Consider the following 24,910-nt stretch of genomic DNA (forward strand, 5'->3'; position numbering starts at 1 on the left):
CTGGACCATCACAGTAATGGTTTAAGTTATGTCAAAGTCTCTGAAGTACCATTGTGTGAGATGGCAAAAAAATGATTGAAGTGAAATTAGGCTTTGGAGAGCAACTTCTTTGTAGAGATGTTCCAGCTTTTTTGTAAAGCTATGCCAGAAAGATTTCGCAGTTCTTCAACCACTGAAGAACGGTGGAATCTCATCCAAATTAAAATGTGATAAAAGTACTGAACCAAAAAAGCAACAAAAGCACAGACTGGACAGGGATAGTTCAAGAAGAGGGAGTACATATTTCCAGTTTTATATCTTCAGTTTTATCACTGCACTGCCCAGTTTAAGTGTTTATCGTTTGTTTGTTTGTTTTTGTTTGTTTGTTCGTTTATTTGTTTTTATCTTGATAATTTATGTGTTCCTCCTTTATTTGTAAAGATAATAGCATGCAATGGACCCTTGAACACATTGCCTTCTCTTATCAATGGAGAAAATCTCAGCATATTTACAGAAGTGGATTACGTGCTGTAAATAATATACGGCATCTCTTACCATCCTCTTCACTGCACACGGAGGCACAATAAATGGGTCCTTGTCCAGACAAGTTTGTCACAGTTAATTGGAACTGTTTAACTATTTCCTGAACTGTAAAAATAGGCATGACAACAACCTGTCATTTACCCAAGACATCTTAAATAGATATTAAGTAGCCGCTTACACTTGGCAGCAGATTGTAACATTACAAAACTACTCATGACACACAGTAAAAGTAAAAAAAAAAAAAAAAATATTTAATTAGTTTTTCATATATTTTTTCAAGGTCAACCTGACTTGTCAAGAGACATAAAGAAAAAAATATTTAAATCATGACAGCAAGGAAAATCTTCCCACAGTCTGCAGTCAGAGGCTTCTTGCCATCTGTGGCGGTGAGAGACTTTTTTGTTTTTCTCCCCCTTTGCACAACCACTAGTGACACTGTTTTAGCTTAGAGTCTCAGTGGCATAGCATTTGGCAGTAAAATTTTGTGGAAAGGTTGCTCTCAAAAATTGAAATTTGCTGATTTTTTTTTTCTGCAACCATCCACACCATCCACAACACTGTGCATGTTACAAAAGCATGGCTCTGTAATCAGAGAGTGCAGATGGCCTTGAGTCCAGACCTGTCTCCTATCTAAAACGGGCAAAATGCAATAATGAAGGTGCTTTACAGTTGCACAGCTTGAGACTTATATAACAGAAGAATGGAAAAAAAAATAGTTTTCAAAACTGGATCAGTTTGTGTCTGCAGTGCAAAAGCGATTAAGTGTTCTTAAAAGGAAAAGTGATGTAACACAGTGGTGCACATGGTTCTGTCCCAACTGGAGTGTGCTTCAAATTTGGAATTACAGTGAACTTGTATTTGTGTAATGTCAAACAAATTAATGGCATGCTTTACAGGAATAGGTTTTGCATTGGATTTATGTTAAGCTCACCTTCTCATTGATGTGTAGTGCAAAAAGTATTTTTGCTTACACTACTGCTTCTGTGTTGCTGATTATTAATTTTACTCTAACCAAGGCATGTTAAACTGGGTTCTTTCCTGGGTTTCTCCCAACGCAGCAGAGATTTGCATTTTCTCTTTCCTAACACTCCAAATTGAACTCATGCTAATTGCTAATTATCTGATGGGTGTGTTTAAATTATGCCAAACTGTGCAGAGCTCAGTTGGACAACTCATATTGTTGAGTTTGGAAAGCAAGAACAGAAGCTTATTGATTCTGCTCAGAGCTAACTGATTATTTTTAATTTAGTTTCTGAGCTCTGTTGCCTAGCCTTATGTCAAATGTGTTAAAACATAAGAATAAAATAAGCCTAATATAAAATGTGCTTAATTGTATATATTTTTTTCTCTACCTCTCTCCCTCCCTCCCACACTCTCTATAAACTTCACCAGTGTTGTATAGATAACTATGAAGATATGGTTCGGCTGCTGTTGAATCGAGGTGCAAGTGTCAATGCTCAGGATAATGAACTGTGGACACCGCTTCATGCTGCAGCTACCTGTGGACATACTGGCCTTGTCAAGATCCTCATCCAACAGTGAGTGTTCATGTGCATGCGTGTGTGTATGAATGTGAAAAAAAATAAACGTCTTCTGTGATTATCAAAAAAATTATCATGTGTTTCGTTATCTCAGTCTCACACTGAGAATAAGAGATGAATTAACAAAAAACCTTATCAAAATATTTTAGTAATTATGTTAACAATTGATGCCCGCCCCCTAGAAATTTGTATGACCAAAATGTAACTGAAGCAGGTTCCCACTATTTTTAAATTTAAGTTCAACAGAGTTTTCAGGAACCTGCTGGTCAATCATGACTTTCTGTTTCTCTGCGTTGTACATTAAATGCTAAATTCACTTAGTCATTCTTCAACATTGGAAAAGTTAGAGAGTACAAAAATGGAATGAATCAAAAGTGTGTTAAACTTTTATAAATCAGATAATGGCTATTGTTAGTGCCATCAAGTCGTTTCTCACTCTTGGCGACCATATGGTTCATCCATGGCTGTCAAAAACTGTAGTATTTGAAAATGTCAAGTAGTATTTGAAAATGTCAAATAACTGCTCTACAGTTAAAGCAATAATTAGGACAATTAAAATAGCCTCAGCTGTAGTGCACCTGCCTGGCAGAGGATGCAAGTGTATTTAGCCCATCACACATGGTGAGCAAGATAGCAAGAGATTAAAAAAAGTCTTTAAAGATAATACAGAAGATAGCACCATTTTTGGATCACTGACTCTCCTAAACTACAATTAGACACCACCTCCATGCCAACAGATCATTTGGAAACCATACCAAAGAGGTTTTTGACAACACTCAAAGTGAATTTGGCATAAAAATGATAAAAATGACCAAGAGATTTTAAATGAAAATTTAAACACATCTGCCAAAAAAAAAAAGGGTCATGGTTGGATCTTCCAGCAGGATGATAAAAACATTCAAAACCTGCTTGGAAAACGAAAAAGAGAAGATTCAGAACCCTTAAGGATCTGGAGAGTTTCTGTGAATAAGAAGAGGTCTCAGATTTTTTGCTCTGTGTTCTCCTGATCAAGCATTATAGGAGAAGACTCATTTCTTTTATGCTGGAAAAATGTGACACACAGTCATGTTTAAAAATAATAAATAAATAAATCTGCTTTTTTTCTTAGATTTACATTGAACTTTAGACTTTTTCTTATATTTTAATGTGAGATTGTGCTAATTAACTGCAAATTATTTTTTTCACAACCTTTTTTTACTCTCCTTATGGAGTTTGCCAATAATTGCGAGTTGTAATATATATCTAACTGTTCTTTTCTTTGCAGTGGTGCTGACCTTTTAGCAGTCAATTCTGATGGTAACATGCCCTATGACCTTTGTGAAGATGATTCCACTCTTGACATCATTGAGACAGCTATGGCCAACCGAGGTGCGTTTTGACTGCAGTAACTTTTAGCAGCTTCGGGTCCCCCTGGTCATAGTACCGTTATGACTCTACCTCTGATTTATATATTATCTTTTTTCAGTAAATCATCAGTATCGTCACCAACAACAACAGCAAGAGTACCTGAACAGAGTTAAAAATCAAACGGGTGCATCAGTAGACATTAGGACTTCACAGTATGGACATAAATGTGATGTTAGATTAAGTTGTTGGATACTGTGACTATGATATGAGAAGCTATAAATTGGGATTAAAATAGGACATCTGACTGCATGTCAAACAAGCACAGTTGGCATCATCATCAGTGAATAATCTGCCTTGAAAAACACCAAAATCCTGCCACAAGTGATATCACAATGCACATCACTCACACAGACACTCATACACAGTACACACAGACTCACACGCTTACGGCCTAACGCACAGCTGTGTCAGCACAAAAAATGGATTTAAGGTGGCACTGCATTTAAGGTGGCAGTAGATTTAAAGTAGCACTGAATTTAATGTGGCATTAAATTTAAGGTATCAGTAAATTTAAGGTGGCAGTGTATGGGATCAGTAATTTTTAGGTGGCTGTGTATTGAAGGTGTCAGTAAATTTAGAAGGCAGTGCATTTAAGGTATCAGTAAATTTAAGATTACAGTGAATTTAAGATATCAGTAAATTTAAGGTGGCAATGTATTTAAAATATCAATAAATTCAAGCTGGAAGTGAATTTAAGGTGGCAGTGCATTTAAGGAATCAGTAAATTTAAGATGTCAGTGAATTTAAGGTGGCAGTGCATTTAAGGAATCAGTAAATTTAAGATGTCGGTGAATTTAAGATATCAGTAAATGAAAGGTGGCAGCATTTGTAAGAAATCTGTAACTTTTAGGCGGCTGTGTATTGAAGGTGTCAGTAAATTTAGGGGGCGGTGCATTTAAGATATCAGTAAATTTAAGGTGGCAATGTATTTAAAATCAATAAATTTAAGCTGGAAGTGAATTTATGGTAGCAGTGCATTTAAGGAATCAGTAAATTTAAGATGACAGTGACTAAGATATCAGTGAATTAAAGGTGGCAGCATTTGTAAGAAATCGGTAAATTTAAAATGGCAGTGTCTTTAAGGTATCAATAAATTTAAGAGGGCAATGTATTTAATTTGCATAGAATTTAAAGTGGAACTGCATTTAAGGTGGCTCTGAATTTAGTGTGGAATTGCATTGAAGGTGGCAGTGAATTAAACATATCAGTAAATTTAAGGTGGAACTGGATTAAAGGTAGCACTGAATTTAAGGTGGAATTCATTCAAGGTAGCACAGAATTTAAGGTGTAACTGCATTTAAGGTAGCACTGAATTTAAGGGTTTTCTTTCATTAATGAACCTTCCCTTTCTAGTTATTATTACTCCACAATCAAAATTTGAATGGCTTCTCTTCCTACAGCATTTGATGTATAAGCATGAAACTTTGCAGAATCATAGATCCTGTACCCGAATAATAAGCTTGTGCTTATCCGGCATATAGTTTTCGTACAGCAGATGATAATTGCCGATTCCCCCCCCCATAGGAAATGAATGGCGGAATGTTCAATGTTCATGACATTCAAATGTAACTGCCACAAGTGATGTCACAATGCATATTTCTCAAACAGACACTCGTACACGACACACACAAACTTACATGCTTACAGCCTAATGCACGGCAATAACAGCAAAAATATTTTTTTTTGGTGGCACTACATTTAAGATAGCCCTGTATTTAAGGTATCAGTAAATTTAAGGTGGCAGCACATTTAAGGTAGCACTGAATTTAAGTTGCCACTACAGTCAAGGTAGCATTAAATTTAAGGTCTGGGCCACTTTGGCTTTTAAGACATTCTAGGGACAAATGAAATAGACAAAGACTGCAGTTTGCAAGAACTGTCTCGTTAAAGTACATGGGCAATACAACAAACATGCATAGCAACCTTCTTTGTTATCATCCTGATCTGGTTGTTGAGAAAACAGCTAATGTTGCCACAACTCGGAGTCAGCCTACAATTAACAGTTTTAAATCAAACCTCTTTACATCCCCAAGGGATATCAGTATTGTTTTATTTGCAAGGACCTTTGCCTATACAGTGTAGTCAAAAAGTAAGATTCTCGCCAAATGCTTCCAACACTGGAACCAAGATACGACATATTGAGCCAAAAATATTTAGCTGAAAACGTTTTAGGTTTACACAGTTGGAAAATATTTTAGTGAGACACAGTTGTGTTCTACAATTTAACCCCACAAGCGTTCTGCTTTCTGTCAGTTTATGGCTATTTTATGGCTATATTGGAACGATGACACACGCAGTCAGTTTATGTGTGTTAAAGAGGCATGAAGCTAAGCTACATTTTTCATATTGGTTGTCAAATTCTGTGAAACTGACTAATAAATATGTAATTCCTGCTATGTTCCTATTGAGGAGTATTTTATTTTTTTTCAGTTACAGAGATATTGTGATGTATCATAGAGCATTGTCTTGCAATATATAGAGTATCACAGAATCGCAGTATCGTGGTATCATCATTATCGTGTGCAGCATATTGTAATGTATCGTGAGATGCCCTGTGATTCCTACTCCTAGTTATGACAGTACAATTATGCCTAGGGGAATATATGTCAACAGTGTCCAGAAACACTGATGCTTTTTCATGGCTTATGCTCATCTCAAATGGACTGATGCACAGTGAAAACGTGTACTGTGGTCTGACGAGTCAACCTTTCAGATTGTTTACAAACATCATGGACATCCTGTTCTTCAAGCCAAAGAAGAAAAGGACCGTCTGGATTATCAGTGGGTAATTTGCATATCTGTGAAAGCACCACATTTTGAAGTTCAAGAGGCTTTATTGTCATTTCAGGTATATACAAGTACACAGTGAAATGAAACAACTTTCCTGTAGGACTCTTGCAATACAAGAACATTAATGCAAAACAATACAATATACACATGCAGACAATACAGTGCAATAAATAAATTACAATAAATACAAAACAGAACACAGGTACTACACTGTACTGAGAATATGTTGTGCAAAGGAGGATGTGACATACTATGACATATTAGCAGATGAACAGATATATGTGAACATAGCAGTCACTGATGTAGCAGCCAGAAAAGCAATGGAATATAGTAGAGCAACATATGCTGCATTTTAGACAGTCTTTTTCAGGGACACCCATGCTTATTCACATGGCGACACCAAGCCACATTTCTGTACGTTACAACAGCAAGCCTGCGTGGTCAGAGTGCACATGCTAGACTGGTCTGCCTGCAGTCCAGAGCTGTCTCCTTTTTTAAAAAGTAGTGCATTAAGCTCAAAATACGACAGTAAAGGCTCTGTACGATTGCGTAGTTGAAGAGTTGTATGACTGATGAATGGCGAAAAATTAACTTCCAAAACTGGATCAATTTGTGTCTTTGGTCCTCAAATAATAAAGTGTTGTTAAGTTCATAAAGTAAAATCATAGTAAATATTATGTTTTTGTGTTGTTTTTTAATTTAACACAAGTGTAGCAGGAGATTCGTGTTTAATTCACCTATTTCGCACTTACACAATAAACACAACTTACTTTTGGCTGGTGACATCAGGCCACAGTTACACATTGGCTGGCAGAAGCAAACTTCTGTATAAGGGCTTGCAGTCAGCACTGTTTACTTCTGTCCGTAATTCTATAACTATGCTTGCAGATTTCACGATGACCTATCGTTGGACAATCAGAACTTTAAAAATGAATAATTAGAACTTCAAAACAAACACATAACATAAAATGCTGTTTTTAATTTATAATTTTATATATTTAAGGAAAAGTACAAGATGTCCCAAAAAAATTGACATCATTTCATAGTCTAATCATATAGCCAAGTCTCCAGATCTCAAATGATGAATTTTAACAAAATGTGTAAAAACTGACCAAGTTTAATTTTTAATGTTTAATGTAATGCTGTTGAAATGGCCACCACGGTCACCTAACTTGACACCTTGTGATTATTTTGATAAATAAATCTTGGATTGTTCAGCATGAAGCCTATTTAATTTCGTTTGCCTAGGACATGTAGTTACTCAGATAATCACATCTCAAATGATGTCAATTTTTTTGGGATACCCTGTACTGTTCAGCGCTACTTGGCCCTATGTGAAAATGTAATTTCCTCCTTAGCTACTAAATCGACCAGGTAGCCACTTATTCTCCAAAGTATATTTTGGATTTTCCATCTGAATTTACATGCCCAAATCTTAAGGCAAATTATACAGGAACTGCATGAAATAAATGTAAAGTGTTGGTATTTTTTTTGTAAACGCTCCCCTTAAATTACCAGAAAACGTGTTTCATGATCATAAAAATAATGCCATATGCTTACAATTTACTGCTGAAAGCCAAAAATCTTAGATCCTCTTTTTTTAGAATTTTTTTTTTTTTTACAGAGCAAATCACTGAAGAGATCCCATCTGAAAACCAGTTTATAGCTCAGATTTGTGCAAAACTGGGTGATCTTTTAGTAGAAAAACAAATTGTGAGTTCAGCTTATTTTACTATGAAGTTTTTCAAGTCTGAGTAAAGGATGACAGGTGGCATTTCCAAGTGTTCTTTCGGTGTCTCCAAGTGTCCTTTTCATTCCAAACTACTAAAAGAGCATCTAACAAGAATTTCTCCAAACATACCATGTATGGGTTGTTTGGTGGGCATTAGCTCACACTAGCACACGCTGCCATGCTATACTGACAGTACTGGGTTCACACCAAGGCCAGAAATCTCTCCAAAATGCAAAATCAACTCAAACTCAAATAACATTCTATAGCATCACAGAGCTTCTGTCCATTGCTGGAAAACATGAATATTCCAAATACATATATACACGACATAATTCAGCATCTGTCAGAGTGAGATGCGCAGCAACTGTCTGTCAGATGCTCAAAACCTATTTCAGTTCAAGAGTTCAGACTCCATTCCTGAAAGCAGTCTTCATTAGTATCAGTAGGACACATTAGTATACAAACACCTCTAATGTCTAATAATAATCATAAAGCCTATAACCGAACCGACATACCTGCTAAAAAGATGCTCCTCTTTTCTCATTCAGCGCGCGTCTCTTTCCGTGCGCTCATTGCTAAAAGAAGAACGATTCACGAGCGCATGTGCAGTTTCTAATTCTTTCACTTTTGATTGAAACCCTTTGTAAATTCTTTCTTTCTACAGGCCATCGCTAAAACCAAACCTTTTTGAGGTGTTTCTAACACGTTTAGCGCTTATACTGTGCGCCTTTTTCTGGTCTGTGCATAAAACGGTTATTTACTGGTCCCTTTACGCAAGCCCCTCCCGCAGCATGGGATTGGTCTAGAGTCTCATGGGTGGTGTCATATGAAAGGTCAAGGCCCTCCCTTCATGAAAATATAAGGCATGACGTCTTTGCATCATCGCTTTCTTTTTTTCATTACGTTTCAAAATAAGAGACCCATTCTCACAGGTTATGACCTATTTGAATAAGTAAGTGGATTATTTATAATAGGAAGGTCATAGATGGACAAATGAGGTGTCATTAGTTTCAGAAGAATCTCAAGAATTTAATAACGTCAGGTTTATAAGTCTAAGGTGTGTATTGAAGGAAATAAGAAAGTAAAAGTAAAAAAATATATTGTTCAATTCAAAATCAGTGCTAATGAAAGCCACATATTTTATGCAATAACTCAAAATTGGGTCATTTTACAGAATTATAATGTATATTTACATAGTCCTGGAATCAGCCCTTTCGTTTGATATATGATTTGTACACTTGATTGAAGTTTAATTTTGTGTATAATATGAATATTCATAATTGTAATTCATATTTCGTGGTTCGTAGTCATGAGACATAACTTACTTGAAGTCAAATTATCATTAGCTATCCTAGGAATTTACATTACTCATCTATTTGACTGGAAAGAAGACAGTTACAGCTCTCATATGACACCCACCTTTTGAATGTAGCTTATGAAATATGAAAGTTACGAAGTTAAGAATATGACGAAGTGCGTTTTGGAACCACCAGTGCTTCCACTGAGTTAAAGAGGTTTACCAAATTCAATTGACTTTTGGGTTTAGTTTCACTAGCCACACCAGGCATGATTACTGCCAGACCTGTTGAATTTACACATCACTTAAATAGAATGTGTCTGGCAATGTGAGGCAGGTTAAAAGGTTTCAGAAAGCAGTATATGCCACAATCTAAAGAGATTCAAATTCAGATATGAAACAAAGTTATTGAAGTCTACCAGTCTGGAAACAAAGCTGTTTATAAGGCTCTGGGACCCCAGAGGGACTCCAGAGGCTCGTCTTGCATTTGCCAAAAAACATCTAGATGACCCCCAAGACTTTTGTGATAATATTCTGTGGACCGATGAGTTAAAGGTGGAACTTGTTGGAAGACATGTCCCATTACATCTGGTGTAAAATTAACACTGCATTCCACCATAAGAACATTATATCAACTGTCAAACGGTTGTGGTAGTGTGATGGTCTACGGCTGCTTTGCTTTACAGGACCTGGACAGTTTGTCATAATTGATGGAAACATGAATTCTGATCTCTATCAGGAAATCCTGCAGGAGAATGTAAGCCCATGAGTTCATGACCTAAAGCTCAAGTGCAGTTGGGTTATGCAGCAGGACAGTGATCTGAAGCACACAAACAAGTCCACCTCTGAATGGCTTAAAAGAAACAAAATTAATGTTTGGAGTGGCTAAGTCAAAGCCCTAACTTGAATCCCATTTAGAAGCTGTGGCAGAACAATTCTGCAAAGAAGAGTAGGCCAAAATTCCTCCACAGCGATGTAAAAGACTTATCGCAAGTTATTGCAAATGTTTTATTGCAGTTATTACTGCCAGAGGTGGCACAACCAGTTATTAGGTTTAGGGGGGCAATTACTTTTTCATTTGGGTGATACAGGTTTTGGATAATCTTCATCTTCAAGAAAAGAAATTATCATTTTAAAGCTGTGTTTTGTGTTTACTTGTGTTGTCTTTATCTTAAAATTTGTTGGATGATCTGAAACATTTAAATGTGATAAATTAGCAAAAATAGAAGAAATCAAGTGATGGGGCAAATACTTTTTCATAGCACTGTAAGCATGTAATTTCATTGATAAGCATTATTACTGTTTTAAAGGGAAATATTCTTAGAAACAAAAGAACATACAAGCTATTATACAACCCCATTTCCAAAAAAGTTGGGACGCTGTGCAAAATGTAAATAAAAACAAAATGCAATAATGTGCAAACCATTTAAACTCTATATTTCATTGAAAATAGTATAAAGACAACATATCAAATGTTAAAACTGAGAAATGTTATTGTTTTTTGAAAAATAAATGCCCATTTGAAATTTGATGCCAACAACACGTTCCAGAAAAGTTGGCAAAAGACTGGTCAAGTTGTGTAAAGCTAAAAAAAACACCTGGTGGTTAATTGGCAACAGGTCAGTAACATGATTGGGTATAAAAAGAGCATATCAGAGAGGCAGAGTCTTTCAGAAGTAAAGATGAGGAGGGATTCACCACTCTGTAAAAGACAGCAAATAGTGCAACAATTCAATAATAACATTTCACAACATGTAAAGCAAAATTTTATCATCTGCAGTACATAATATTATTAAAATATTCAAAGAATTTGGAGAATCTTTGGGCCTTCAGGTGGAACTGCATTAACAGACATGATTCTGTTGTGGAACCCTTCTGAAAAATACTGTCTGTAAAAACAGTTCGTCGCTGCAACCACAAATGCAAGTTAAAACAGGATCTAGGAATGCTGCCTCCTTCTCTGGGCCCAGGCTCATTTAAAATGGACTGAGGTGAAGTGTAAAAGTGTCCTGTGGGCCGACAAATCAACATTTGAATTTCTTTTTTGGAAATTATAGACTGTCCTCCGGGCTAAAGAACACTCAGCTTGTTATCATTGTACAGTTCAAAAGCCAGTATTCATGATGGTATAGGGGTGCATTGGTGTGCATGGCATGGGTGACGTGCACATCTGTGAAGGCAACAATAATGCTGAACAATATATACATATTTTGGCAACATATGCTGCCATCCAGATGATGTCTTTTTTATGGAAGGCCTTGATTATTTCAGCAAGACAATGTCAAACCACACTCCGCATGTATTACAACAGCATTGCTCTGTATTAAAAGAGGCTGGGTGCTAAACTGGCCTTCCTGCAGTCCAGACCTGTCACCACTGAAAACATTTGGCACATTATGAATGAAAAATATGACAAAGGAGACCTTAAACTGTTGGGCAGCTGAAATCCTATATCAAACAAGAATGGGAAAACAGCTCACTTTCAAAACTACATCAGTTGGACTCCTCAGTTCCCAAATGCTTACAGAGTGTTTTTAAAAGAAGAGGTGATGAAACACTGTGGTAAATGTGCCCCCTGTACCAATTTTTTTGCACATCATTGCATTTTGTTTTTGTTCACATTCTGCACAGCCTCTTAACTTTTTTGGAAATGGGGTTGTATTTGAAGTTCTCATATTTCGCACAATGGTTACATAAGGCTACTTGAAATCTCAAACAATCCTACTTGTGAAAGAAACCTGATCACTAAGAAAGAAAAGTTAAATAGTATAGAGTAAACAAAATTCTAAGTACATTATCTGGTTAATATTAATATTTCCTGAGGATATTTCTGGTGAACCTCTATTATGATATAAACAGAGGGACCCCCAGAATGAAAGTTTTCAAGTTATAAAGCTTAGTTTGCATCCAGAATTTACTTATGTTAAGTCAAAAGTTTCCAGTCATACTGGGCTGGTTGAGAGGAGAGATGGTCAGGCCTCCTCCTTAGAGAATTTTGGGGGCCATAAAACATGACTGGTCAGATTTTGACCAGACATCTGGTGACTGTGATTCCTCTTTGTATCTTAAGTCAGAAAGTTCTGATCAGTTTATATATATATTTTTTTAGCATTTCACACAATGTCCCAGTATTTTTGGAGATGGGTCTGTAGTTTGGACTCTTGGCTCTATTAGCAGTCCTGTATCCATGGGTATAAGAGACATATTTTGTAACTATTGCCCATGGTTACATAGGCTCCATTGACTGCCAAAATATGTTTTTACACCCATAATATTTACAAAACACACAAACAGGTATCATCCAGTGTTGTATTCGTGTAGTCTTTTGAGTAAGAACTGTCTTTGAGTCTGAATCAGGGTTTAAGTCTCTGCTTGAAGGAAACAAAGGACTGATCTCACTAAGTGAACAGCTTGAGTTCAAAAAGGTGTTGTTTCCCAGGCTACGGCTTCAACCCCACTGTTTGTAACACGCGGATGATCTTGAACCAGATCTAGATTTAACTTCAGGACCATTTGTTACACTCAGAGAACCCACAGAGCACCTTAGTGAACTAATGCAGACTTTCAGTCAAATGTATTTAGACGAACAGCCTTTTCAGGAGGCAGAGGAAGAAGATGTAGGGATAGTAGAAGGTATAGAAGAGGAAGAGAATTTACCACCAGTAAACAAGTCAGCCACTGATATCCCTGACAGAATACAAGCATTAGAAGCTAATGTAACTACTTTAGAAACCAAACTAACTCAAGTGGAGGTTAAAGTAAATGAATGGTGTTCAGATATAGAAGGTCAGGTCAAAGCAACACAGGAGCAATGGCAGTATCTCCTTGAAAGGGAATGTAATAAAGTAAAGAGCTTGCTAGAGTTAAATATAAAAGATCTGGGACAGGCAGTGGTCGACTGTTTGAAGCGTAGAGAGAGACAGATTGAGTCCACACCACTGCTACTTCTACACCAAAAGCAGGAAACTGGCCACAGCAAGTTAGCCGTTGTGAGAATGTGTCTGTACTCGCAAGTAATCCTAGATTGAAAAATGTGAGGAATTCTTAGCTGTATATCCATTGTCTGATTTCTGAAATTTTTGCTACTCAAACATCAGTGTTAACAGGAACTGCAAAGGATTGGTGGTTGGCTGAAAGGAAAGCAGTAAAAACCTGGGCACAATTCAAAACATCTCTTTTTAATAAGGTATTATTTGATATTCTATGCTATTTCTAGGTCACTATTAAGCAAATTTGTAAAAGTGACCATGTTTGTGCAAAAAGTTTTTTGTTTTTTTTTTGTCTTATTCTTTCCATTGAAACACATTTTTAAACTCTACTGATCAGAGGCTTTTGTACAAACTTAAGGAGTCCATGCTAGCTTGAGCAATTGCAGTCATTAGAGCAAATGGGGGACATAACAAATACTTAGAAATTGTAAAATGCAAAATAGAAGCATTGCACAAGTGTCTCATACTATGTACACTATACATGTTAATTTTCCCAGTTTATTTGATTGGGGCTGTTCAATGTACTACTTTTACATCTAATACTGCTAATAATAATAATAATAAAGCAAAAAATATTTTCCATGTAGTTACGAAAGTGAAACATGTTTTGAGCTTTTCATATTCTTAGAGAGTACTCTAATATTCAAGGTAATGTTCAATACAATATTAGAAAATTAATTCATAGGTGCAGCCTTAATCCTAAGAATGGAGACTGAGTAAGCATAACCCAGTACAATTTGATGATTATTACAGTAGCAAATTATGTATGCACTGCATTTTACAAACAAAATATTAGCAAAGCCATTCAGAGTGGCTTATTGTGAAATAACAGTAAAAAAAAGTAATAACAATAATAATAATAATAATAATAATAGTTAAAAATAGTAAATGTATGCAGAAATTTGGGCAACGCTTACAAACTCTAGTAATTTTAGAAGTGAAAAACATTAAGCACAACCTTCACATTAAACTGTTTTGGTCTTTTTTTGCAAATGGTAGTGCATGGTTACTTTATTTGATTAACTAAAAAATTAGAATTACAAGTACACACTCTTCCAGTTGTAAAGTCTGAGAACTTAACATGTTAGGTCTTAATTGACTCATTAGAACTGATTAGGCAGGTCAAGAATTATCAGTTGATGAGAATTCCAGAGTGTCATAAATTCTCAGACTCTTCAAAACTTGCACTAACACTCCCATGGGCTTATCTGATCTAAGTAAAACTGTTTGATGCCTACCACATAGAAGAAGGCTATAAAAAAAAATTCCAGCTTGCCGTTTCCATTATATGTTATGGCAAAGGGGAAAAGTGGAAGTCAAGTTAAAATCTAGAAGATGAACTGCTTGAATAGTAAGGAACAATTAACCATTGAACACGGGTAGATCTGTTATGCTTTGGGGTTGTCGGTGGTTGTTGCAGTGGCACAGGGAACACTGCACGGGTAGAAGGATGAATGGATTCCATTAAATATCAGATCATGCCACATTCACTGTAGCTGTAGCTGTACCAATCAGGCCTGATTATGACCACCTCCTTGTTTCTACGCTCATTGTCCATTTTATCAGCTCCACGTACTATATATGTGCACTTTGTAGTTCTACAATTACAGACTGTAGTCCATCTGTTTCTCTGCATACTTTGTTAGCCCCCTTTTACCCTGTTCTTCAGTGGTTAGGACCCCCATGGACCCTCACAGAGCAGGTACTATTTGGGTGGTGGATCATTCTCAGCACTGCAGTAACACTGACGTGGTGGTGGTGTGTTAGTGTGTATTGTGCTGGTACGACTGGATCAGACACAGCAGTTCTGCTGGAGTTTTTAAACACCTCAGTGTCACTGCTGGACTGAGAATAGTCCACCAACCAAAAATATCCAGCCAACAGCATCCTGTGGGCAGGGTCCTGTGACCACTGATGAAGGACTAGAGGATGACCAACACAAACTGTGCAGCAGCAGATGAGCTATCGTCTCTGACTTTACATCTACAAGGTGGACTGACAATGTCGGAGTGTCTAATAGAGTGGACAGCGAGTGGACACCAGTGTTTAAAAACTCCAGCAGCACTGCTGTGTCTGAACCATTTATACCAGCACAACACACACTAACACACCACCACCACGTCAGTGTATATCCAGGTGGATTTGGCAGCCCCACTGAGTTTGTCTGGTCTTACTGCTTAATGGTTTAGCTGTTGTTGCGCCTAGATGCCTCCATTTCGTAGTAATCGCACTTGCAGTTGACCACGGCACATCTGGCAGTGCAGAAATTTCACAAACGTGAAAAGTGGCATCCTATAAAGGTGCCACATGTAAAGTCACAGCCCTTTAGTATGACCCATTCTACTGCCAATGTTTGTCAATGGAGACTGCCTGGTTATGTGCTTGATTTTACAAACCTGTTAGCAATGTGTGTGGCTGGAACACCTGAACTCAGTAACACTTGAACTCAATGACATATTGTGTGTGTGTGTGTGTGTGTGTGTCTTCTGCTTTTTTTTCCTGATGCGTAACAGCCATTTTAACTGGAAGGATGGTTATATGCAGTCAGTGGTCAAGATGTTTAGTATAAGAACAGGGGCACATAGACTATAATGAGCACCATACCTTCTGTAAAATTTGATTAAAGATTTTTGAAGCTTGAGGTTGCAGTAGCCTAGCACTTAATCTTTAAATTAACTTTTAATTAAAAATTTTAATTAAAACTGCAAATGTCTGTATGTTGGCCTGTTCCACATTTCATTTATTCTTTCTCATAAATATACAGTTTACAGGGTATTTTTTTTTTTAATTTATTGAATAATAAGTGTTAAGATTAATAAATAAATGCATCCCTAAGTAGTAAAGAATAGTTAATTCTTTATAATGAAAGTAGTAGTTCTTAATGCAATTACTAATGAACTAATGCTTTGTTTGTCATACTTTCAGCAATACAACAGTACTAGCTTCACAGAAATCTAGGTCTCCTGTCAAGCATAGATAGAGTATGACTAACATTTGTCTTCGAAAAATAGCAAACTTTGTTTTTAATTCTTTAATCTTTTAAATCTTTTCATTCATCCAATAGGAAATTTTTCATGTAAATTTGTGGTGAATTGCAGGGATTACACAGGAGATGATCAATGAGACTCGAGCAGCAGTGGAAAGGAGGATGCTGGGAGATATTCAGAATATTCTACGTAATGGAGAAGACATCAATCAGCATGACTCACAGGGAACCACTTTGGTAAACACATAAGCACAATGATATTTATTGAATCAGTGCCTCAACACAGTGACACGATACTCAAACTTGCACAATTACACATTTACTGCCATCAGTTTTGGCAATGAAAACTCTAGCATATCTAATAACTGGATTAAAGAAGTAAATAAAACAGCAGAGGGCATACCAATGGTAGAGAGTTGAATATAAAGCTAAAACACTTTTTGCAAAAACATATTCACCATTTATATGTCTTGACTGAAACGCTGGATGAAAAAGCATTGAAAGGTCTTCCATCAGGTCTTCCTGCTTTTTGGTGTGGTAAATGGTTCTACTGACCATTTCTTAGACTGATGTGCTGAACTTGATCAAGGGATTGAATGCTTCAAGTTTTATTTTCTCTACTACCCTAGAAAGTGTTCTACCACTACTAAATACAGTAAATAAATACAAGTAAACATTTATGCTGTAAAAAGTAACAGAACTTTCTTGTTCTAGCACGCCTAATTTAACACCTGAAGTATGAAACAGGTGACAAATCATTGTCAGTGATGCCTAAATATACTCCTATACAGAGTGATTCATCTTTGATCCATGATTGGATTTAGGGGGCAACCATAGAAGAGAGACCCACCCTAGTGACTGTGTCGGACTTCGTGTGCTTTTACTTGTTTACTTCCTCCCCATATAGTTTATGGTAAGCTTACAGAAATAGGTTACAGAAATAGGCTTTTACACAGAGAGCCTATTTACACCTTGCATCAACATGTGTTTCTTATCTGGACCCTATCTGAAAGTACTTGGCTGGATTCACTTTAAACGTTTCATTAAAAAAAAAAACCCAGTGTGACTGGGTAAGATCTGATTGCATTTTTACCTCGGAAAAAGCACATTTACACACGTCATTTCACTTTTTAGGGTCTATGCACTGTAGGTGCATGAAACCCTATTGGAATTGCTCTAATTTCTACGGATCCAAGTACCTTTAGGTGCATGGAACACTGTTGCTTTTGCTAGGATTTTTCTTCTTATTCTTTTTCTTCCCTAAAACTGATTGAGGAGAAGACAACTTAAGTCATCTTGACTTTGTAGTAAAGAATGGCCGTGAGAAATCAATGAATCCGTTTGGCCTAGCTTTTTCTGACTGAAGGGGCTATAAATTATTTAGTTTTTATCTGATTGTGACAAAACATGGAAAAAATGCACATTAACATTTTATGAGGAAGCATGCAAAGTTTCATGTATACTGATCTCTATACACCCCTTCAATACTTAATCTAGTGCATATATTATTGTATGAGTGAAATAAAGAAAAGATTAAGATTTCAAATTACACATCACATTAACATCTATAACATTTAATTATATGTATGTTCCAAAATTGCAGAGGAAATATAAAAATTTGACTTAGGCCGAATTCCATTTCACCCCTTGCCCCTACCACTTAGCCCTTAGCCCTCTGTTTTGCGTGTTCGCGTCTATGGTTAGGGTGTGCCAATTTTTGTTGAGATGGAGGGGTATGGCAAAGTGTTAGGGCTACATAGCCCTCCAAACAAAGGTTTTTCAGAGGCACACTCCAAACGGAGTGTTATGAGAAAAAAAGTAAAACCGGCAAGATGGCTGCGTGAGTGACCAAAGAAACCCACAAATGTAAGTATTTTCTCCGTTACAAAATTACGATAACCATTGTATTATCTTAGTTTGATGTCATTTCAATGTCTTATGGTCTTTTTCTTCATAACAAGTATAAAAAAATTGCTAATAGTGTGCTAATGTCTCAGTAGTTAGCTAGCGAACTTTCCCGTTCCACCTTAAATATTCCAGCAGTACTGACGCCTGAACACCAGAATGTAACTGGTGCACCATTTAAGGTGGAACGGGAAAATTTGAGCAAGAAGCTGGTGAATAGCTGACTTCAGCTTCATATCACCAAAGAATTAGCGGTGGGCGATAATAAATAATTGTCTTATACCCACTTTTGAAAGCATATGATGCCCTAAATTGTAACCAAAGCCCAGCAGCGAGGTTGCTGAACTTTTCCCTTCTCTGCCATCACTGAAGATGGGCTGGGTCGTCTACAGAGCACTGCTAGTAGCCTGTTAATGAAACAATGTTTTTTTTTTTCTTTTTTTAATTTGTGGGTTGTCCCATTTTGTAGGGCAAGATTTCAACCACTGCCCCTTGTAACTCAGTTCCAAGGGGTTAGGGTGACACTCGAAAATAAGGGGTTAAGGGTAAAAAGATAAAAATGGGTTTGGGCCTTAATCTCATCTTGGCCATAGAATCAGGACTAATAATATCTTCTCTGGCCACCAGAGGGAGTATCAGCATTAAATGCAAATAATGACTCCAAACATACATATGGTCATATGGTTTGCAATATCTATCTATCTGTCTAATTTTGTGTATTCCACCGAGCCTGGCAATTTTGCAAAACACAAGTCTTTTAAAACTATTGTTTTTCTGTAAATCATCTGATGTTTTCATACTCCTTCCTGAAATGTTTTTGCATCGTCTCAAACTTTGTCTCAAAACAACCGTGGAAGTCTCGAGGTCAATAATAGTTTTAAAAATCTTGCCTTTTAAGCACAGTGTTATTGCAAGTTATGGATTAATTGGCGGTTCGGTTTGGCCTATTCTGAAACAAGGGGACCACAAATCTGTCAGTTATGCTCTGATTGTGACCAAAATTAATACGTACATTGATGATAATCAGCTGAGAAAAAGTATGACATTTGGCTTGAATTGGCTGAAGTTGGCTCTTACAGTGATCAATCAGTTTGGCCTGGCCTGTTTTGACACAATGGGCCATAAATCTGTTAGTGGTCCTCTGATTGTGACCAATTGCTTTTTACGTACATTGACAATAATCAGCTAAGGAAACGTGACATTTGGCTTTAATCGGCTTAAATTTGTTCTTACAATGCTCCATATACTGCCAACAATCTAAAATGTAATTATTCCTGTTTAAGATTATAATAAAGACATGACAATTGTTTCAAATCATTAATTAATAATTAATTCAAATTATCTTGATGAGAATTAACACTTTGCAAATATGTGTAGGTTGCTTAACTTTACAGGAAATCCTATAATTTGGTTTAAGCAAATTTTGATCAGAGCAACAAGTGTTGTATTTTTCTATGGCCACCAGAAGGAACCAAACCAGGAACTGCAAATGTCAATGTTGAACGGATTAATGAAATATACAATTATTGGAAAGCTTTACTGTATGTCTTTAGGTGAAGAGCATTTCTGAATGTTATGCTTTCCACCAAGCCTGACAATTTTGCAAAGACAAGCCTTTTAAAAAAACTCTATTGGTTTTCTGTGAATCTGTAAATTTTCTGTTTGAAAAGTGATTTTCATCAGTTTGGCCTGGCCTGTTATGACACGCTGGGCCATAAATCTGTCAATGGTGCTCTGATTGTGATCAAATGCTTTATGTACTTTAACAAAAATAATCAGCGAGGGAAACATGATATTTGGCTTGATTTGGCTTAAACTGGTTCTTACAATGCTCAATATATTGCCACAATCTAAAATGTAATTATTCCTTTTTAAGATTATAATAAAGACATGACATTGTTTCAAATTATACATCTTAATGAGCCTTAACACTTTGCAAATATATGTGTGTACAGGAAATCCTGTAATTTGGTTTAAGCAAATCTGAATCAAAATTTCACCACCAGAGGGAGCCAAATCGTTAACTGCAAAGGTCAATGAGTACATTTACATGCACTCAATAATCCATGCACTCATAATTATTCATAAAAATTCAAATTGTCATGTGAACACCATACTCCGAACTAAAAATCCAGTTAATAAATCTGATAAAGAGAGCTGGATTTTAGCTTAGTAATCAGATTGATCAGTGCATGTGTACTCATACTCCGATGTCTTTTGGATTTCTCAGTCCATAAGTGTTTTGTTGCCGCTCCAAAAGTGTTTTGTTGCCATCTCGCAGCAACAGTTGCTGCAAGATGGCAACAAAACACTTTTGGAGTGGTGCTGAAACCAACGAAATAAAGGATTTAAATATTCTTTATCTTCTAGATGATTAATGTTCATATTTTCAGGTAAAGTTGCGCAATGTTTAAAAAAAAAAGCTGCAGCATGACGTTTTACCTTACGTTTACATCACGTCCTCTTCTGTGAGTTTATTGGCTCGTTGCAAAGCAGAAATCCGATTACTGCCTGACTCGTGTAGACCTGCAGTTTCCTTATCTGATTACTCAAGTGCATGTAAACATGTTGATCAGATTACTGACAAAATTTGATTTTCTGCGGTTATCAGATTATTAAGTGCATGTAACCGCACTCAGTGTTGAGTGAATGAATTTAATATACAATCAGAGGAAAGCTTTACTGTATTTGTCCTTTGGCAAAGAGCATTTCTAAATATTATGCATTCCACCAGGTCAGCCAATTGTTGAAGTACAAGTCTTAAAAAAAACCCTACAGTATTTGCACAGTTGAAAAAAGATGGTAAATGGACATTTTCTTACTGCTTCTTGAGATTTAATCAAATTAAATTGTTCTTAAAACAGTCTACGAATTTGAAGAGAAATAATTATTGAAACATCATGACTTTTAAGCACAATGAATAAATTAAATACATTTGAATAAATTGGTGTGACCTGGCTTATTCTGCCTTAAAAAGTTAAAATACATCAATAACTGTCTGATTCTAACCAAATTTGAAAGAAATCTACAAAATGACAAACTGAGGGTGTGTTATGATTGAATTTGCAATTATAGTACTCAATAATCACAATAATTGCAAAGGTGGAAACTAGTCCCCAAAATGGTGCTCTGCCGTGGGTCTCTTGTAGCTCACCAATGAAAACATCTGCCTTTGAAGACTAAGGTTGTGGGTTTGATTCCTCATCATAGATGTTGGATGGTGCTGTAAAAATTGTCATGGACATGCATTTAATTAACTAACTTAATTAATACTAAAATGGTGCATGGTTCCTTGTTACTTCCTTCCAATAATTTGTTTCAGAAATTGCAGCTGTGCCACTGGCCTCTTGTGGCTCACCATAAGAACATCTGCTGTTGAAGTCTAAGGTCGTGGGTTCAAACCCCAGTCATAGACGTTGAATGTCGCAGTATAAATTGTAGTGGACGTATAACTTAGTGTTCTTAATCATAAGAAAAGGAGATCTTTCTTAAAAATCAAATTAAAAAGACCACTACATTAAAAAGGCCACTACATAAACCCTCATTGTCCTCTTGGGCCCAGATGATTGCCGTTTCCAGCTACATTTCTTCTACTTCTTCCTCTGATTATAATTCTATTTTTCCCTAAAAAGGTTTGTAGGGTAGACACCACGAGTCATCCAAACACCAAACTCTGAGGGTAGGTGTAGTTTTGTACCCACTACTAAGACAAACAAATTGAGCCCAGTTGGCCTGAACATTTTATATTTTGGCCCATATCTCCTGAACTGTGAGCCCTAGATTTAAAATTCTTTCAGGATCTAAATCTTTCCAAAAGTCCATAAAAACACCCCACTGTCACTATATAGCTCCACCCCAAACCCCTGCATTAAAATTGGCACAATATGTGGAACATGAATTTTTCTACTAGTCTGAAATTTTTAACATGTCCAAGTTATATTGGTCTCAAAATGTTCACGAGAGTCTCCTGCTCAAGATTTATTAAAAGAATTAGGATATAAGTAAAAAAAATTTGGCCACCACATGTCAATTAAGCACTTCTGACCTGTTTTCATGAAACTTAACAGGCCTACACCCCACATGATTCTCTGGAAGCCCACAAAGTTTGATACCGATATTTCAATAGCAGGTGCTAAAACAACAAAAAAAAATCAGTTTCTCAGCAACCGCTTGGTCAGTTGAACTGAAACTTTGTATGCTGTATCATTTTACATTTTACATTTACAGCATTTAGCAGACGCTCTTATCCAGAGCGACTTAAAAAAAGTGCTTTGTCTATCTTGAGAAAGTATCTTTGCTAGTTACCAATAGGTTAGAGAGAAAGCTAGTCCTGAGCTCAGATACTGCTAGAAACAAAAGTGCATGTTGACACCTAGAGAGTAGAAACACAGAGTTAAACACAGTGCAGTGCAATACATTTCAGTAAGTGCAGTACAGTACATTACAATGAATACTTAACTCAGTGCTCATTTAAGTGCTGAGGTGTGTCTTCAGTCTGCGTTGAAGCCTGCAAGAGACTCTGCTGTTTGGACAGCCAGTGGGAGTTCATTCCACCACCTGGGTGCCAGTACAGAGAAGAGTCTTGATGCTTTTCTTCCACGCATCTTGAAGGATCGCGGGTCAAGCCGAGCTGTACTCGAAGCTCGAAGGGCTCGTGGTACAGTTCGAGTTTTGGCCATTGCATGCATGCAGCTACAGGAAGCCAGTGAAGGGAGGGCGGCAGTGGAGTGATGTGACTGAACTTATGAAGATTGAAGACAAGCCATGCTGCTGCATTCTAGATGAGTTGCAGAGGCTTGATGGCCTGCATAGGAAGACCAGCCAAGAGCGAGTTGCAGTAGTCAAGCCTTGAGATGACAAGAGACTGAACTAGCACCAGGGTGGCCTCTCGAGTGAGAAAGGGTCGGATCCTCCGGATGTTGTACAGGAGAAACCTGCATGACTGAGTTAGGTTCGTGATATGAGCCGAGAATGGTAACTGGCCATCCAGAATCGCACCAAGACTTCTTGCCTCTTCAGATGGAACAGTCAGAGAGTTCTCAAATGAGATGGCAAAATCATGACAAGGACCTGTAGTTGCAGGGATGAGTAGCAGCTCAGTCTTGCTAGGATTGAGCTTCAAGTGGTGAGCTGCCATCCATGAAGAGATGCGACTGGAAACCTATGTGTCAGAAGGTGAGAAAGAAAGCATTAGTTGAGTGTCATCAGCATAGCAGTGATAAGAGAAGCCATGAGAGGATATCACATCATCAAGAGAACTAGTGTAAAGAGAAAAGAAAAGAGGACCCAGCACCGAGCCTTGCGGGACACCAGAGTGGAGAGCCTGCGTGGAGAGGATGTGGACCCTCTCCATGTTACCTGATAAGAGCAACCAACCAGATAGGACTTGAACCACTTCCACGCAGAGCCAGTGATTCCAAGTTTGGTGAGGGCGTCCAGAAGTATTGTATGGTTGACCGTGTCAAAAGCTGCTGAGAGGTCAAGAACAATCAGGACAGATGACAGTTTGGCTGATCTTGCTGACTGGAGCTTCTCGGTCACTGCTATAAGGGCATTTTCTGTTGAGTGCGCTGGTTTGAAGCCAGACTGTTTGGGGTCCTGGAGCTGGTTCTGCATGAGAAAGAGAGAGACAGTTGATTGTAGACTGCACATTCAAGAATTTTTGAAAGGAAAGAAAGGAGTGATACCGGTTGGTAGTTGTTGACATCAGAGCTGTCAAGCATGGGCTTCTTCAGGATGGGAAGTACTCATGCAGTCTTGAAAGTTGATGGAACTTCACCTGATGATAAGGGCCACAGCATTGGGCCACAACATAAGTAAGGTCTTAAGGACACCTAAATCATTGGACAGATATACCCGCCACTGGCCAAATAAATTTCAACACTCATTTGGAGACCTTAGGATTGGCCAGTCATCACAGAAATTGAATGTGTCCACATAGGCATTCTCTATTAGCCTATAAAGTTTGACCTCAATTGGCCATTAGGGGGCACTATACAACATGAACAAGAATAAGTCTTATTGATTTTTTGGGGGGTAAACATAAATCACTTCATGCAAAGCACAGAAACAGACAATGAGTCTTTCGGTAAATAATTGTCAAAAATCTTGACTTTGTTGCAAAGAATGGCCGTGAGACATCAATTACTCTGTTTGGCTTTGCTTTTTTCTGACAATGTACTACAAAGTCATCATTCTTTCTCTGATTATAGCCAAATTTTGAAATTTTGCTCAAAACAATCACCTGAGGAGGCATGCAAAGTGTCGATTAAATTGGTCTCCATGGGTCTCTAAAATGCTAAATCTAACACAAATTTACTTAAATGTCATTTTTTCTTTCTATGATTGAAATAAAGATAATCTTATTAACATCTAAAACTTTGCAATAATTTCCAAAATTGTGTGGGAAATATGGAAATTTGACTCACATCTTGGCCACAGAATCAGTAATGGCAATGTATTCTCTGGCCACCAGAGAGAGCTTCAGCGTTAAATGCAAAATACAACTTCAAACAGACATACTGTCGTGGGCTTTACAGTATTTATCTTGTGGCACAGAAAGTTGCTAAATTTTATGTATTCCATCAAACCTGACAATTTTGCAGATGCAAGTCTTTAAAAAAGACGCAGAAGCTTGGCTTAGAAAACTTCATCGGCCCAGGGTGCAAGGAGGCTCTTGGTTTGGTGAACTCCTGTCTTGCATATCTTATGTCTTTCATTTCATTGTTTGTCCCCTGACCT

General features: G+C 37.1%; 1 protein-coding gene across 2 annotated transcripts in view; it reads left to right on the top strand.

Annotated features, from left to right (window-relative positions):
• Window positions 1-24,910, top strand: part of ppp1r16b (protein phosphatase 1, regulatory subunit 16B) — a 107,254-nt gene that overhangs the window by 60,488 nt on the left and 21,856 nt on the right. For both annotated transcript variants that reach the window (XM_036571428.1, XM_036571427.1), the window contains 3 exons: window positions 1,915-2,060; window positions 3,328-3,431; window positions 16,377-16,501. In XM_036571428.1, coding sequence (XP_036427321.1) covers window positions 1,915-2,060; window positions 3,328-3,431; window positions 16,377-16,501 — 375 coding nt within the window. The remainder of the gene's footprint in view (window positions 1-1,914; window positions 2,061-3,327; window positions 3,432-16,376; window positions 16,502-24,910) is intronic.

This window comes from Colossoma macropomum, unplaced genomic scaffold (genome assembly GCF_904425465.1).
Source record: "Colossoma macropomum unplaced genomic scaffold, Colossoma_macropomum, whole genome shotgun sequence".
NCBI classification, from domain to species: domain Eukaryota; kingdom Metazoa; phylum Chordata; class Actinopteri; order Characiformes; family Serrasalmidae; genus Colossoma; species Colossoma macropomum.